Source organism: Eleginops maclovinus, chromosome 5 (assembly GCF_036324505.1).
Source record: "Eleginops maclovinus isolate JMC-PN-2008 ecotype Puerto Natales chromosome 5, JC_Emac_rtc_rv5, whole genome shotgun sequence".
Taxonomy (NCBI): domain Eukaryota; kingdom Metazoa; phylum Chordata; class Actinopteri; order Perciformes; family Eleginopidae; genus Eleginops; species Eleginops maclovinus.
In genome coordinates, this window is record NC_086353.1 from 11,047,869 (window position 1) to 11,065,035 (window position 17,167).

A 17,167-nucleotide genomic window follows, 5' to 3' on the forward strand; every position below is an offset into this window, starting at 1 on the left:
TAAAGTTGACACAGAAAAGTTGTGAATCCTCACTAAAGGATCACCATAGTAAAGTAAAAGCTTATATAGTGTGTACAGTTTGCTTCAAAAGTTATTTCTGCATATATTTTTTAAGCCTTTTTAATTAAAGAAAACTATAGTGGAGCAAAGTGTTGTTTAAATAACTTTGGCATTATTTTCTTAATAACTAAACTATTATTGGTTCAGTCTCAACTTCGTAGAAGCACCTACACAGTACAAGCTAGTGTTTATACGCCTAGCGGCCTATCTTTGGCCCCTTAGCCGTCCCCTTACTCGGATGAAAGTGAAAGTAACTTCGTTCCAAAAGCTCCCGTCTGGTTTTCAGTTAAACGACCAGGGACATCGCCTTCAAGAGGAGCGTGTGCGGTGAGTTTGACGTGGCATTTTGTCTTATATTGGCTGAATCCTGGCATGTGTTGTAATGTAGGCAACGTGTTGCTACGTATTGTACCTCAGTCTTAACCTTTATTATGATAGTTTCTTCGAAAGTGGCATAATGTCAGTCAAATACTGTATGTTTAAGTGTGTCCGTAATGTGACTTGTTTCTATGTTTACCGGGAAAGTCGAACAATTCCCAGCTCAGCTGGTAGGATACGTATACTTAGCATGTTCCCAAACTCTTTACAGTTAAATCTTTTATAAATTGCCATAGTTTTGAATGTTATACAGTGCTTCCTCTTTTATTCTCTAGATAGGCTAATTTAGCGGAACAGAAACGTCCGACATGTTTTAGTTGCAACCACACCGTCACAACATTACATGTAGCAGACATGATCTTGATAATAATCAGTGACAAAGGGCTGCTTTTACAATAAGCTTAACAACGTCAAGCATATCTTTTATCTACCTTAGCATAGACGTTGTTAACTATAAGAATTAAACAAGCAATGAGCAATGAAGTTGCTTGTAGCCTATGATGTCCGCTCTTTAATAAGAAGAGGGGTTGTTGGAATAAGAAAAGAGACCTTTTTTTTAAGAGGTCAACATTCTGAAAAATGCCCAGACCTTCTCCACATCCCCCTAGTTTATCAAAGTTAAATTGGTGTTATATTGGATCTGTTCTGGTACATGGCTAAAGCATATAAAATATAACCATATTGTTGTCACAGCCCTGTCTTTCCCTTTTAACATTTTAATTAACATGTAGCCCCCCACCCACCCACACACACATTTTATATATAATATTATTCTTTAGTATAATTTTAAGTTCAAGACTTCCCCTTAAGCCCTGTCCCTTGACCATGCAGGTTTTTAGGATATGATATGGATAAAGAAGCTGTTCCTTAATCAAACAAACTTAGGACAAAACAGGACAATGTATTCCAATGTCATTTAAGGATCATGGTTTGGGCACAAGGAGTGAGATATCACACTTGAGTGAGATCAAAATAAAGTAAATTAAGCAAAACAGTCAAACCAATATTTCCTTGGAAGTGCAGAGAGACACTTAAAAGCAGCACTGGGATTATCACAGAAATATATTCCTCCGCTCTCTAAAGTGAAGATATCTAATATTTAAAGTGGATAGCTCTTTCAGTATGACTTATCTTCCCTGTTCTATTGTTTGCAGAGTAAAGGGGCAATTCAAGTGAAAGTAAATCCAAACACTTCAAAAGTGAGTGGAAAGCTTGTCAAGCAGGTTTTTGAGGTAGTCCAGGCCTCACGATAGACATCCAGTTACAATATGAGAAACTTCTAGGAACAAAGAGCAATATTGCAAAAGTAAACATGATAAAATACACTGCCCCGCCAAAAAAAAGGTTACAAGCCTGTGGGGGCAGTGCTATGATCTGGGGTTGCTGCAGTTGGTCTGGTCTAGGTTCAGCAACGTTATGTGCCCAAAGAATGAGGTTAGCTGACTACCTGAATATACTGAATGACCAGGTCATTCCATCAATGGATTTTTTCTTCCCTGATGGCACGGGCATGTTCCAAGATGACAATGCCAGAATCCATCGGGCTCAAATTGTGAAAGAGTGGTTCAGGGAGCATGAGACATCATTTTCACACATGGATTGGCCACCACAGAGTCCAGACCTGAACCCGATTGAGAATCTTTGGGATGTGCTGGAGAAGACTTTGCGCAGTCGTCCGAATCTCCCGTCATTAATGCAAGACAGATGTGACATTGCAGAAGCTTGTGGAAACACGGCCACAGTGAATGCGATCAATCTCACTGTTGGCACGTTGTCAATAAATAATAGACGGTTCAAACAGAAGCCACAATGATTTCAATGATTAACTTAGTTATTGTGTTTTTCTCTACTGTTAAACTTAAGCAAGCAACAATAAACTCAATTGGTATCTTATTAACAGAGTAACACATTGTGCCATAGTTCAGGGTATAATGAGTGCTTTCAAAAGAACAATGCAGCAGAACTTTATTGGTTATCATTGTGTAAATAACTTTATCAAAAGTAATGTCACAAGGGCGAAAAGTGTAGGAGTTGTTAACGTGTTGCACAGTGAACTTGACTGACCTTTTGCACTCACATTAAAACAAGTGTGTTGGTGTTTTGACATTTCAGATAAATCAACATGGCCTCAAATGGTGTCCTTCTTTGGCTCATGTTCAGCCTCATCAGCATAGGAAATACAGGTACATTCTGCTGTGATCTCAGAATTTCAAGTATGAATTGCTGTTAGCTACTGATTTAGCCATGGGTCTCTTTATAACATCACATTTTCTGTTACAGCTTTAATAAATGTGGAATGCAGGGCTGAACATGTCGGGAAGTATGGCCAGCACTCATTGCTGCAGTGTGTTTACAAACCCTCACAAGATGCAGAGGACGCACAACTCGACTGGGTCGAATGGAAAAAAGATGAACAGCAAATACTGTTTATTCGCCTTGAAAAAACTGTTGCAGTTCCAGGCTTTTCACTTGCTGAGCCGTCCGGGAATGCCGCAAATCGGAACGTCTCCCTGCTAATTACCAACACTTCTGTAAAGCACCAGGGGGAATATACATGTGGAGTGGGGACAGACAGTGGTGATGGACTCGGATACACCAGCCTTAGAGTTACAGGTGAGACCCTCCATATTTCATATCTTAACTGCAAGTAAAGTTGTTTTTCTAAACAGTTTGTTTATTCTGCTTGCAAACAGAACATGCATTTGAAATATTTAATTGCTGGCTTGATAGAATGGAGAATATTTAGAAATCCAGGGGACTTTCCTGGCTTATCTGACTGGTATTTCCCTTACTTTCACTTTCAATGTCACACAAAAATAAAAACTTGTGCAGAAGCCAGTTTCTTTTATATAATTATTGCTGCTTACCACATATTGAAATATAACTTTCTTTTGGAATAGAATGATCAACAAACAGTTTCTTAATATTTAATTGGAGTAATTTGATTTACGTCATGGTGCAAGGTTCGACTTTATGATCATGTTTTTCCCCTTTTATCCTTTACAGCCAAGTACAACAAACCAGCTGTGAAATTCGACCCTAAGACAAGAACCCTGATATGCGAGTCCGACAGTGGCTATCCAAAAGGTCATCTTCGCTGGTTTGATGAGAACAGAACAGAGTGGACCAAAAGCTCTAAAATGGAGGCCCTGGAGACCGAAAGTGGTCTGTTTAACCTCTCCAGTCATCTGACTTTGCTGACCGGTTCTACTTTCTCCACCTACACTTGCTTGGTGTTTAATGCCAGTGGAGGCAAAGAGGAAGAGGGCACATATACATTTGACGCAACACAAGAAGGTATTTGTTGCTGATTACCACGCTTGATACCTTTTAAGGCTTGATACCCTTGTGCTTCACACAAGAAAATCCCATACAATCATTCTAGCCATCTGATGTCTCACTTTACCGGAAGTCCTAAAGCAATAACTATAACTGGAGTTACATGAACAGACCATCACTAAAAGGAATTTGAACCACAAGCCAACTTGGTGCATCCTTTATGTTGCTGCAGAGGTAGACAGAGGACTGAATTATCCCATATATACAAAACTTGGAAACTGTAACCTTACTAGGCTTGTTCTTGGCAGGTCATACAGTTCTATGTATGTATAACTACAAACATGTGCTTCAATTGGTCTGTTCCACAATTCACTAAATAGACTGGCTGAGAAATGTCTTATCACGTTTCTCAAATTAGTTTTATTTATTATCACTAACTAAAAAACCCTTTCAACAGGTTCTCTTAGTAACTTCCACCAGCCACCCTATCTGAGCTGTTTTTCACATCTGCTTCATACAGCTGAAAGTAATTTTCCTATAGCCAAATTGTGCAGACTCATTGGGAGTAAAAGTACAAGTGAAATTAGTTTGCTAGAGTAATATATGTGAAACTGCAACCAGTCTCATTTTACAAATAGAAGCTCACTGTTTTTGATCATGAGTTGAAGTATTAGCACATTCATCTTTCTTTGATTTATTCAGCACAAGACCAGGAGAAAGGGGTGAATCAAGCAACCAAAATAGTCGCTCCCCTGCTGGTCATCGGATCCCTGATCATAGGGTTGCTGCTGCTGTCACTGCTGCTGTATAAAAGGCGATCTCAACGTGAGTACAATCACAGGCACTCGCTTGTCTTTAGGTTGATATTAACCGTTTGTTATTGAGGATTAAAATGACACATATGAAAGAGTACTGGGTAGACAAACAGACATCACTGGTTAAATGTAGAATTTCCTGCTTCCTCTAAGAAACAACATTTTACCACATCACTATTTTAGTCTACACGAGACAGCCAAAAACAAGTATGTAAGTAAGCCACTTTGAACAAAGCTTCTGCTAAATGTATAAGAGACATATGATAAGTATTAGCCAAAAGTGATAAATTCTTCTTATTATGTATCATTAAGATATCCATGTCAGCTAATAAAAAAGCCATACTGTGCATCCCTAAATGTATGTAACGTCATCTAACTAACACCATGGGGGGAAAAAACAGATTAACTAGTTATCAATTTGGATAGCGATTGAACATTGATCGTTTTGCTTACTTTATCATTTATAATGTTCATATCTCCTTTAATTTGTGATAAGCAGGTGTAAGTAGTTGCAATATTACTGATAGAGAGTATACAAACACAATGGCCCTTTAACTGTGATATCCGGGAATATATTTATATTTTCAATCTGACCTTTTTAATACTCACAATCTCAAATGTTGGGTGGGATTTCTTCAGTAGCTTTCTGTGAAAACAAGGAGCTGACAGGAAATAGTCAGACAATAAGTGAAAGTTGGCACCACATTAGTTGCAGGTGGAAAAGCCTGTTGAACACTGGAAAAGTAAATACAGTTAAGTTATTAAGGATGGGTACACTCTATTATTGTGAGGTTGAATCCAACAGTGTAGCTACTGCAAACCTGTCATTAGCCTAAAACGGTTGAGTGTTTTCCATTGTTCCCATTCTACTAAAGGTTTTATAAAAATAAGGGATGTAAACACAAATGAAGATCTTATTTTAATTCACTCCTCATTTCTTTGACAGTGGCCCGGAGGTTCTCTACACGGCCCATTATGAGTATGCTCATCTTTGCTTACTTAAGAGGTTCAAATAAAGGCTCTATCCGTTCAATTTTCCATCTCTCTCACTAAATATCTGCAACACAAATTCTAACCGATTACTGAGTGGTTTAATGAGCTAAAATAATCTAAATTAAACCGTGGTTAGTATTTTTCTATTTTAACTGATTAACAGTTGTCAGTAACCTCCTGGACTGGATGTTTTGAGCCAAAGTTGAAACCAAAGTCACTCACCACAGACATGTTCTCCCACTGACTTTTGAACCTTGTTTATTGTTCTGCTTGAGGACATGTTGATCAGTGAGCAAGAAAGTTTCCTGTCTCTGCATTAACTGTATATTTTAATATCTAAATTGCTGTCTTGTTTTCCTCTGGCTTTCAGATGTATGTGATGTATTTATATAATGCATACATATAAATACATATATATATATATATATATATGTATTTAGTAGGTTTTCCATGATTTATGGGAAACTGGGCTTGGGTACCAGTATTTCCAACATGATAACACCTGACTCATGTTTGGAAACTCACTGCTGGGAATCTGCCTATGCTTTTACGTCAACAGCTCTCTGAATATGGTGATGGTTTTACACCACCCCATTGTAACCCACAGTAAAATATTTCTATTTGTTCCAGGTTACCCTCAACCGGTCAGCACAACTGAGCCAAATGATGAGAAAGGTATGTCTGAATTACAGTATTTTGACTCACTGTGTATTATACAGCTTTTCGTACTTTTTTTTTTTTTAATGCACTCTATGAGATTTAATTCAGGCTTTGCTATTAAATCTTTTTGCTGGTTATCTTCAGGAGAGGATCAATCACACAAAGACAGCCAGGCCTGAGGTAATTATAATGCTGCAATCAACTTAATAAAGAAGATTAGTTTCAATAATAATAAATATCTAATAGCTCTCTCATTCTCTCTCTCTCTCTCTCTCTGCAGAAGACACTGCATGTCACATAGAATGTGGCATTTTACTGGCAATCTTTGAAATCAGCACTTCCTTGTTTTTCTAATCTCGAGTATATCGTTGTGTTTTCCTTACTTCAAATACTATAACCAGGATGACCTTGTACAACTGTGATTTCTCAGAGGATCTGTTAATGCTTTATTTACCTTAGCTAAATAAGTGAACACTCAAATCAATTCTAAACCTAAAGAGAGATCTGGATATATTTGGATCAGTGACGGACAACAAAAAGGCATGGGATCGTGTAAAAGGCCAGGGAGAAAGCTACGTGTAAAATCCCCAGGAAGTAAAAACTTCGTCTCTGACGGAGTTTTGGTTAATAGAGGGAATTTTTCTAAATCGTGCCCGCTGTCAATGTAGCCTTTGGCAGCTCGCCAGGACTGGAACTTTTTTCTCTTTCATTTGTGAAGTGTGTGTGTGTGTGTGTGTGTGTGTGTGTGTGTGTGTGTGTGTGTGTGTGTGTGTGTGTGTGTGTGTGTGTGTGTGTGTGTGTGTGTGTACACAACAAAAAGAAGGCACTGTTTATGTGTCTGAGATTTTATTTTATTTTTCTACATTCATGTCTTGATACATTTGCATTTGTTGTTGACAACAAGAAGTTAGAAAATATAATGTATGTTTTTTACGGTCAAAAAACTAAAATGTCAAAAGCAGAAATGAGCCAGCTGATCTTAGTTATATTGACCTTGACTTACCTTTAAATCCAATTTTACCCCCCGCTGCTGAGGTAAATTCAGGCCCAGCCAATTTCATATCCTTATTCCAACCACGAATACAGATCACTAGAAAAGTGTTGGTTGCGCTTCCCCATGTCACATGATTTGCACTTAACACTTATTTAGTCTATTCCATAGTGTGTTGTGCATATAAACCAAAAATGTCTGTTGACGTTCCTCTTTATTGTCGGTCATGAGGATGTTGTATAACTTTTGGCAGCAATGTGGAAGTTTTCTCACAATGGACACATATCTTTTCATCTAAATCCTCTTCTTGGCTTCATTCTTTAATCTGATACCGGCTCTCATTCATGCGACAATATTTTCAGGGAACGTGGTTTTTGTTCTGAGCCTTGCTCTGTAATGAAGCAGCTCCCTATGGTTCATAAATGCTTTGTTCTAATTGTAGATAACGGCATTTATCATTACGTATTTGATAGGAAAAATGAATGGTATTGTAGAATGTTTTTATCAGTCTGTAAATATTGTTATTCTGTGTGTCTGTGTGTTTATTAGTTTTTCCACAACTTCATGCTACAGGAACGCACTCGTATCACTCGTACTCCATTCAGTCCAGACAATCATAGGACTTACTTTTAACTGAATTGTTTCAGGGTTAACATGTTTATGTTGTTGTGAAACATTCATTAAAGATCATGTCAAATAAAAAAATTAAATGAATTGTGAATTCTTTTTTTGTGTTACTTTTGCTGTGGACCTGCAGATTATATTTCAGACATAGCATTGATTGTTAAATGATTTTTGTAGCACATTTGTACAGACATATAAACCAACGTCACTTTGCTGGTTATTCCTAGGGAGACTTTCGAGTTATGTTGACTGTGTATGCAAGGCATTTAAATCACCAGATATAACAGATGTTTTTTGATGAGCTCATTTGGCTGGAGGTATGTCACAACGCAAGCGCTGTCCCAGTGTTCTCTCTCCTTGTTCCTCTTTCTCTTCACTTTCTATTGAACATTTAAAATATATGAAGAAATCTAAACTATTATCATCAGGTTTATGTTACAGATAATTGATTACCGGCATGCAATGGATTACTGTGATACTTTCAGACCTGCACTTTAAGACTTATTTTTTCATACCTGGATCAACTGTCTTACAGTATGTTGTTTTAAGTAAATAATAATAATAATAATAATAATAATAATAATAATAAACTTTGAATGAACACAATATACATCACACTTTATGATATACAGATTTGTGTAAGATTTAACATGAAAGTCAAATTCAGCTATTGAGAATCTTAATTCATCTCAATCCTGCCATCTATTGGACAACAATAATTTATAGTATTGTGACAAACTCACATGTTGATCAAAACCTTTTGTTTTAGTTTATCAAGTATCGAGTAAACTTTTGCAAAGTACAATAAATACATTTAAAAAATATATATATTTTTCCCTTTTCGTCTGAATAAATTCCTTTCATATCATTACTATCCCATGTGCATGTATTGTGCATTGAGACAACGAAACATTTATCCAACTTTGTTGTGCACAAAAAGCTTTGTCTGGACACGAGCAAATATGAAGACTGTTGGTCAAATTAAACAAATTCACAATAATATATAAATGATTTGCTTATAACACTACACTCGAAAAAATGTAAACGTTGACTTTATTAAATATATTTTGTAAAAAAATAACACATAATTGTATTAAGTTAGTTGAAAGCAATCATATTAAGTTTCAAGGTCTCCTATTATGCTATTTGAACAATATATTGTAGGGAATATCCATACAAAGCATGTCTTTGAGATGTTTTGCTCAAATTACCAAACAGATCACCCATTGTAGCATGCCTCATCCCCCTCTATTTCAGCCCTGTTCCTGAAGTGCTGATTCTGTGACTGTCGCTTTCAATTTGAGCTGACCTGAAGCTGGCCACGCCCCTTTGAAGCGTCATACAGGTCTCTCTCCTCTGTGAAAGTTTTCTACCGGGAGAAGATACTCAGCTAAACGATTCCGTGATTAAACGCCATATTACTTCCCAAACCACATCAAGCATTATTTCTGCAACACTTCTCAGTGTTTACCACTAGAAAAGTGACATTATATGTATTATATACAACAACTCTAAGTTCCTCATGCAGACATCCTGCAAAGAGACACAGAGGTTCTGCAGAGAGGATTCAGCTCGCGACTGTGTATCGCAGACACTGGGTTGGAAAGTTTCACGTGGGCTGGACGTTGCCAGGAGTGCAATGTGAAGCCAGCCCACATTTCTGATATGACTCATAACCGAAGCAAATCTGAATCAGCTCGTTTGTACCCCCGTTTTTAGAGATGTGGGTAATATTGAAGTTGCATGTCTTTATTCACGTGTGCTTGAAACTGAAAGTAAACTGTCAAAGCCATAATACAAACAGACACTAGAGGGCAGTATTACACTTCTCTGGACCAATGTCAAATTACTAGCCTAATGTACATTACAACACTCCCACTTAATTTTACAACGGTATTAAGTCTTTTATGCTAGCATACATCACTCAGACTTGAACTTGAAGCAATATTCAAATGATGTCAAGATAAACCCTAAACACACATTAGCAAGTATCTTGTTATTCCTTAACTTCAAAATTAACCTTGCTATGCAGAGCACTATTAAACAGCATTAAACTTTATGCATTTAACCTCACTTTAAACTGAATGACAAAGTCCAATCTCTCTTCTGAGATATTCACACTTCTGTCTAGGTACTGGCTTTGTCAGAATATCAGCCTTCATCTCCTCAGACGGACAGTATTTCAGCTGTATTTGTCCATTCTGCACACATTCACGAATGTAATGGTAACGAATGTCTATGTGCTTGGTTCTTGAGTGATCGACTGGATTCTTCGCTATTGCGATGGCTCCTTGGTTGTCCTCATGGATCACAGTTGGTGCAGTGTCCATTCCGAGATCACTCAGAAGTCGTTGAAGCCAGCTACATTCTTGAGCTGCCTGGCTGAGTGCGACGCAGGGCTGGACTGGGACCAAAAAATGTCCCTGGCATTTTTGGCCATGGCGGCCCACAATGATTATTTATACGATATGCTGAGGTACACGACATACCAGAGGATATATGTGCACATTGTGTTTCAAAAAGTAAAAATAAAGCGCAGTAGCCTACATGGAAGAGCTGTTAAGAGTTTAACATGTTAAAAACATGTATACGCTCTTTTACTTACAGAGACTTTCATCTTGGGAGAGATGGCTACAGTGCCACAATTCCCATCTTGAAGTGAAAGTGGTTGTCAAAGAAACACTGCTAGAAATGTCTTTTCAGTATTTATTAATAATAATATAAAAGAAATATACTGTTTATACAAATACAAATAAGACAATTAGGCCTACAATAAGACCATGCATCCATGTAAAAAAAAAAGCTCCTCAAAGTGGCACCGTATGCTGAGACAAAAGGCTGCTAGACCTTGGTGCTAATGAAAGAAAAAGAACAAATGTGAACTCCACATCAGGGAAAGGCAAACCCAAACCTTCACTCCAAATATGCTAAATGTGAATAATGCCTGTGAGCCACACCAATGAAAGGCACATCCCTGGAACATCCCTGAGGGACAGGGCAGCTGGTTGAGAAATGTTGAATGGCCCTCCAATAATCCTGAGAGAGGAGGAGAGGAGAGAGCAAAGCAATAATCACATTACTTTCTGTCAAAACGTGTAATTAAACCACTCATTTAACACAAATGTATTTATTTATCATAAATCTCACCTTACAAAAGCAGTTTCTTCATTAATTCGCTCTTCTCCGCAACTCTGTCAATCACTGTGTCAGTATCAAGGGACACAAGGACATCCTTCTCAATGGCCATCAACATAAAGGCTTCCAGATTGCTGGCAGACAGGCAACTCCTCAGTCTGTTTTTGATGTAGCGGAGGGTTGAAAATGACCGCTCACAGGACACCTGAGTTATTGACAGGGTCAGCAAAAACTTGTATGCCAACCCAAGTAGGGGGTATGCGTGAGTCAGCATATTAAATCTGAGAAGGATTTTGTAGCAGCACAGGGGGCACTCTTTGCAAGAGACACAGGTTTTGCTTATTATGTCCATCTCTTCTTGATCATCTGACTCCTCTTCAACTGCTCTAGTTGTGTAGTCATCCAAGGGCGATTGTACCAGCCTGTCCCATTGCTGTGCCAAGTTTCTCAGTTCAATTTGTAGATTGGTAACAGTTGCCCTGCTGTCATATACAACTAGGCACTTGCTGAGTTCTTCAAGTGCAGATTCAGGGAGCGCACTGCCACTGGTCTGGATAAGTGGGACGTTTTTGGGATGTAGGAGGGATAAATCTGCATACAGGGTGCCATGGGTGAGGAATCTTTGGTGCATGGCCTCAACAGCTGTATCAAGAGTCTGGTGGTGAACATTGACCTCATAGGCCTTTTCTGAATCACTCAGGCTTTCATCCTGGGCCATCTCTCCTGGTAAGACTTTCTTCCTCCTCACCCTTTTTTGAGGCAGTGCAGCCTCCACTTCCAAATCTAGTTCATCGTGCTCCTCTAGCTTTTCATTTGCTCAATGGACAAAACAGTCAGCTGCATCTTTGACTGCCGGGAAATCTCTTGCTATCTTTTTCAGTGAATCTTGTGTTGTGGTGACCATCCTATGTGCTGAGAGGATGTCCATTCCTCTGGTCTGTAGGTATTTTGATAGTGGTGAGGTGAACTCAAATATCCGGAGGAATAACTGAGCTGTTAGGACAGTTTCATATCGGAGTAAGCCATCTCGGTATCCTCTGGCTTTGGTTTGTGCATTTGATGCAAGTGTATCCAGCTTCATTATAGCAGAGAGTGTGGACACCACTTCAACAAAGAGGCCACCAGGTCTGCCATAGTTTCCGAAAACTTTCCTCAGGGCATGATGTTTAGCCCACCATCTCGTCTCTCCAATTGTTGAAATGCGTTTGTGCCTCTTGTCCTGGCTCTCTGTCTCCCACACACTCACCCTTGTATATGATTCCCTGATGAATACAGCAATGTTGTTCAGCAGGTCAAATAGTGATCCACTTTCAATAACACTATGGGTGGTATCGGACAACACAAGGTTCAGGACATGTGCATAGCACCACACATGCTGATGGGTGGGGTATTTGGATGCCATTAATGCAGAGAAACCTCTGTATCGCCCCTGCATATTAGAGGCTCCATCTGTGGAGTTGCCGATGCACAGGCCTATGTCTAATTTCAGACGTTCAAGGACTTCAGTTAATAGAGTCACAAATGACTGTCCTGTAGTTGTGCTGCATTGTACGACTGCAACCAGCTTTTCATGGACTGCATCCGTGACAAACCTCAAAATCACAGAACACTGCTCTTTCCCTGTAATATCTTGAGTTGTGTCTAGCTGCACAGAAAACATCCCTGCTTTCTTAATGTCTGCAGAGATTCTCTCTTGAATTAAATGTTTGATAGCATCGATTACTGCATTCACAGTTGTTTTGGACAGGAGGGTGATCAGAGAGCCTCTGCCTTGTGTGCCCGAAGCATGGATCTGCTTGCTTCTTTCAATTACACTGCTGAGGTGCTCTTTTAAGCAAACATCATATTTCCCCAACAATATAATTAGTTCTAGGAAATTGCCATGGTTGAGACTGTCGATGTCCAAGGTGTATGCAGCTTCATTGTGCTCCTGTCTGTAGCTTAAGCCTCTCTTCCCTATCACTTTCACAACCTCCACTACACGTTCCAACACCTGCCGTCTCTTCTTAACCTGCTCACGGTGTCCTGTCAACTGTCTTCCCTCAAGGAGGTGACCAATGCTTGCTCTGGAGCAGTTTAAAAAGTATGCCTCAGCACATTTTCTGTGTGTCATGCCTCTCTCATGCTCCTCTATTCTTTGGTGCACATGCCTCCAGTCTGTCATTCCTCTAATGAAAGTACTTGGATCATTGGGTTTGCTAAAAGCAAGGCAAAGAAAACAAAATAAAGCATGACGTTGACCACAATAAGTCAGCCATTTCCATGCCATGTCGTCCGTTCTAGTGAAGAGCCTCTGGACGACAGGATTTGTGGCATCCTGTTGTGGGTGAAACTTAAAGAATTCCTGCCTCTTTGTGGAATGAGGGCGGCTAAAATATTCTACATCTGCCTGATCTCCCTGTGACTCCTCCACTCCTATTTCAACAGTCTGGCTTGACTAAACACAGAGAAAGAGAGAGAGGCAGGAATGTTAATTTCACTAGTGTTATTTCTCTGGTTACCAATGATTTATCATCCATTTCGGGAAAGCAATGTTTCACTAATATTACATGATAATAATAACTGTAAGCTATAACACCTGCAAACTATAACTTACAAAAATAACACTGTAAGTTGGACACCGAGTCTATAGCATTATTTGAAAACAAAGGCTATTAAAACACACACACACACACACACACACACACACACTAGGGTGACCACCTCCAAACCAGCAACGATTGTGCACAAAACTCTATAGGCTACTATTATTATGCATGTTTTAAGTCTGACTGAATAAAATTAGTCCTGTAATTATTTCCTATGTTGAGCATTTACATGCATTTAGCCTACAATCTCCCCAGATCTCACCCTATTAGGTGAAGATACACACACATCCCAAAATATTTTCATTGTTATGGGCTATCATAATTTCTGTGTCATTCTAGTGTCTTTCTGAGTGCGTGCGTGTGTAGCCTACGTGTGTGTACCTGCCTGTATGCGCACAGAAATGTGATAGGTTTGCTTGTTGTACTGCGTCAAGATTGACAACAATTTCGACCAATCATGACTGACTTCAGATCTCAAAAAGTTGAGGCCGACCTCTCGTTGATTTGTGGTGGATAACTTATTTTATTTTTTCTCCTCTCCGCGTCGACGAGTCGAACAGCGCAATGTAAAATGCAGATGGCTTCTTTACTACTGATGCATGCTGCAGAGAAACGCACAAATGCTTGTCAATCGAAAGCGGAGGAGCAGGTGGTCACCCAGCCCTCACACACACGCACACAACAGCCCTCCCTCCATGAACCGTCCCTCTTCATTCTGCTAACATTTACCGTAGCTATTCTGACCTCTTCCTCAATTTGTCCCTGCTGGGTAACGTCTCTCTCCTCCTCCTCCTCCTCCGTAACGTCTCTCTCCTCCTCCGAATCCACCTGTACTTCGCCTTCCTCTGTGTTACTAAATTGCACATCAAAGCTGTGTTCCACTCGTTCAGCCTGTGCACTCGGTGTAACAGTCGACCTTGGGGTGAACATTTCTGTGATTTTGACACATTTTGCTGCGTCCACTTGTAGGCTTTTTAGCCTTTTGTCTCGCAGCTTCTGTGCGCCCCCCTTGCGCCCCCCTTGCGCTTTTGTGGTGGTTTATTAGGCCTACTATCCATTTTCACAATTTCACAGAAGGAAACTCACTTCTCTCCGCTGTCAGACAGCTCGAGTCAAATGGCAAACTTTGATAACCCTGGGAGGGAAGGGGGAGGGCTGAGAGATGTCATTGGCCAACCCCAATGTCCGTCAAGAAAATCAACCAATGGGCCGTTTCGTGTCTCAAATACCGTCGCGGTGGATTTTTTTTTTTTCATTATTAAATTATGACAGCCCCGGCCCAGAAATGTTCGTCGGCCCACCGGGCAATCCATGCCTGGTGCGAGTACTCTGCCTCCGCAGATGACTGCTTTTTACTGAGCCAACTCACTGCTCCTCCACCCAGCAGAAAAACATTGCCTGTTGTTGAGTGACGATCATCTTGATCTCCTGCCCAGTCAGCATCTGAGAATCCGATCAACGCTCCAGATTCTGATCTTTCATACTTGAGAACAAGATTCAGTGTCCCTTTCAGGTATCGAAGAATTCTCTTGACAGCCGTCAAGTGTGCTTCATTTGGATCTGCATTGAACTTTGATACAGCACTCACTGCTTGTGCTATGTCTGGCCTTGTAGCCATTGCAGCATACAGCAGACTTCCTACCATGGACTGGTAAGTGCTTGGGTTCACAGGCTTACTAACTCCATCAATCTTTTTCAGCTTGACGTTTGCATCGGCTGGAGTTGCAACGGGATTGGCATTGTCCATTTTATACTTTCGAAGTATTGCTTCAATGTAATGCTTCTGGTGAAGAAACACACAATTCTTCTCATGTTCTTGGACAACAGAGATGCCCAGGATGTAGGACAGCTCTCCCATGTCTTTCATCTTGTAACGCTTCTTCAGCGCATCTTTCAGTTCATTCATGCTTTCCATTGACTCAGTAATCAGAATCAGATCATCGACATAGAGATAAAAGTATCTCTAACTCCTTCTGAGATCTCACAAACACACAGGGATCTGATGTACTCTGTTTGAAGCCTAGGTCTTTCATGAATTCAGTGAAAGTCTTGCTCCAGCAACGAGGAGATTGCTTCAGTCCGTAGATGGACCTCTTGAGCTTGCACACTAGATGTTCCTGTCCTGGTTTGACGTAGCCCTCCGGTTGCTCCATGTAGATTTCCTCTTCTAGATGTCCATTCAGGAATGCAGTTACAACATCCATCTGGTGTACATGCAGATTGTTCTGGACAGCAAAGGCAAGTAAGGTACGAATTGAGCTGAAATGTACCACAGGTGAAAATGTTTCATCATAGTCAGCACCATACTTCTGTGAGTAACCCTTGGCAACGAGTCTGCATTTGTATCTTTCCACTCGTCCATCACTATGATGCTTTACTTTGAACACCCATCTTGATCCTATGGCCTGTCTATCTCTTGGTAAGTCAACCAAATCCCAGGTTTCATTTTCCAACAGTGACTCATATTCCAGGTCAGCCGCTTCCTGCCATTCCTTTGCATCTGGTGTCATTAATGCCTCTTTGAGTGTGATTGGTTCTGTAACATGACAAACATTGGCATAATGATCAACAGTCACTACATCAGCATACTCATCATATCCGTATCTTGTAGGAGCTTTTCTGATTCTGCTACTCTCTCTCATAGCTTCACTGACAGTAGCCTCGTCAGCTGGTGCTCCCGTCTCTTTCGGTGTCATGATGGTCTCATTATCTGAACAAGAAATGTCCACTTCCTGTTTCCAGTTGAAGTCTGATTCGTTAAAGACAACATCTCGACGAATTTGAATTCTCCTTTTGTCTTCGTCCCACAAGCGATAGCCTTTGGCGTTGTTTGCATATCCAACAAAACGAAGTTTCACAGCTTTCATGTCCAGTTTTCTTCTCTCTACGTCTGGAACATGTGCATAAGCAACACAGCCAAACACTCTCATGTGACTCAGGTCTGGTTTCTTGCCACACCATCTTTCATAGGGCGTAACTTCCTTCAGAACACATGTGGGTAGCCTGTTCTGTATGTAAGCTGCAGTTGCCACGGCTTCTGCCCAGTACATCTTTGGCAATTTAGCATGTGCTAACATACTTCTGGCTGCTTCGACTAGTGTCCTATTTTTTCTTTCAGCAACACCATTTTGCTCTTCGTTTATCAGCGCTTGCTGTACAAACAGTAGTGTTAAGTTATCCATGTTTGTCTCAAGTGCAGTGACAATTGTTGCATAGCTTTGTGGTAGGCTACCTAGCAGTGTAACAATCTGGTCTTCTTCCTCAATCCGAGTACCTATTGCTCCTAACTTATCAGTCAGTTCCTTCATTCGTTTCAAATGTTCAGTAATATTTTCTCCTTCTTTCATTTCACATCTGAAACATTTCTTCTTGAGAAACAACTTATTAGCAAGAGTGTCTCTTTCAAAGTGTCCTCTTAGCGCGTCCCACGCTTCTTTTGGAGTCTGACAGCTTGTTATTAAATACAATTGAGGTGTACTTACATTCAGCACTAACACAGAAAATGCCTTCTCTTTCCGTTTTTGAAATCTGCTCGAATCTGTGCATTAGCATCCGCTGCTAAAGTTTCCGTTTCCATGACCATGCCCCATAGTCCTTTAGCCTTCAGCAAGTGTTCAATCTGGAATTTCCATGTTGCCCAATTT

At 40.1% G+C, this 17,167-nt stretch overlaps 1 protein-coding gene across 2 annotated transcripts; it reads left to right on the top strand.

The window, feature by feature from the left end:
* The first annotated feature begins 283 nt into the window (after nt 1–283).
* zgc:174863 (uncharacterized protein LOC100136852 homolog) lies at nt 284–7,890 on the top strand. Of its 2 annotated transcripts, XM_063883880.1 has the most exons (9): nt 284–387; nt 2,551–2,621; nt 2,719–3,051; nt 3,445–3,735; nt 4,420–4,542; nt 5,479–5,511; nt 6,156–6,200; nt 6,330–6,365; nt 6,466–7,890. In XM_063883880.1, exons 2-8 carry the CDS (start codon nt 2,561–2,563, stop codon nt 6,362–6,364), a joined length of 921 nt encoding a protein of 306 aa, XP_063739950.1. In that variant the 5' UTR covers nt 284–387; nt 2,551–2,560; the 3' UTR covers nt 6,365; nt 6,466–7,890. The 2 variants fall into 2 exon arrangements, with proteins under 2 accessions (XP_063739950.1, XP_063739951.1); XM_063883881.1 differs by lacking the exon at nt 5,479–5,511.
* Nucleotides 7,891–17,167: the final 9,277 nt, after the last annotated feature.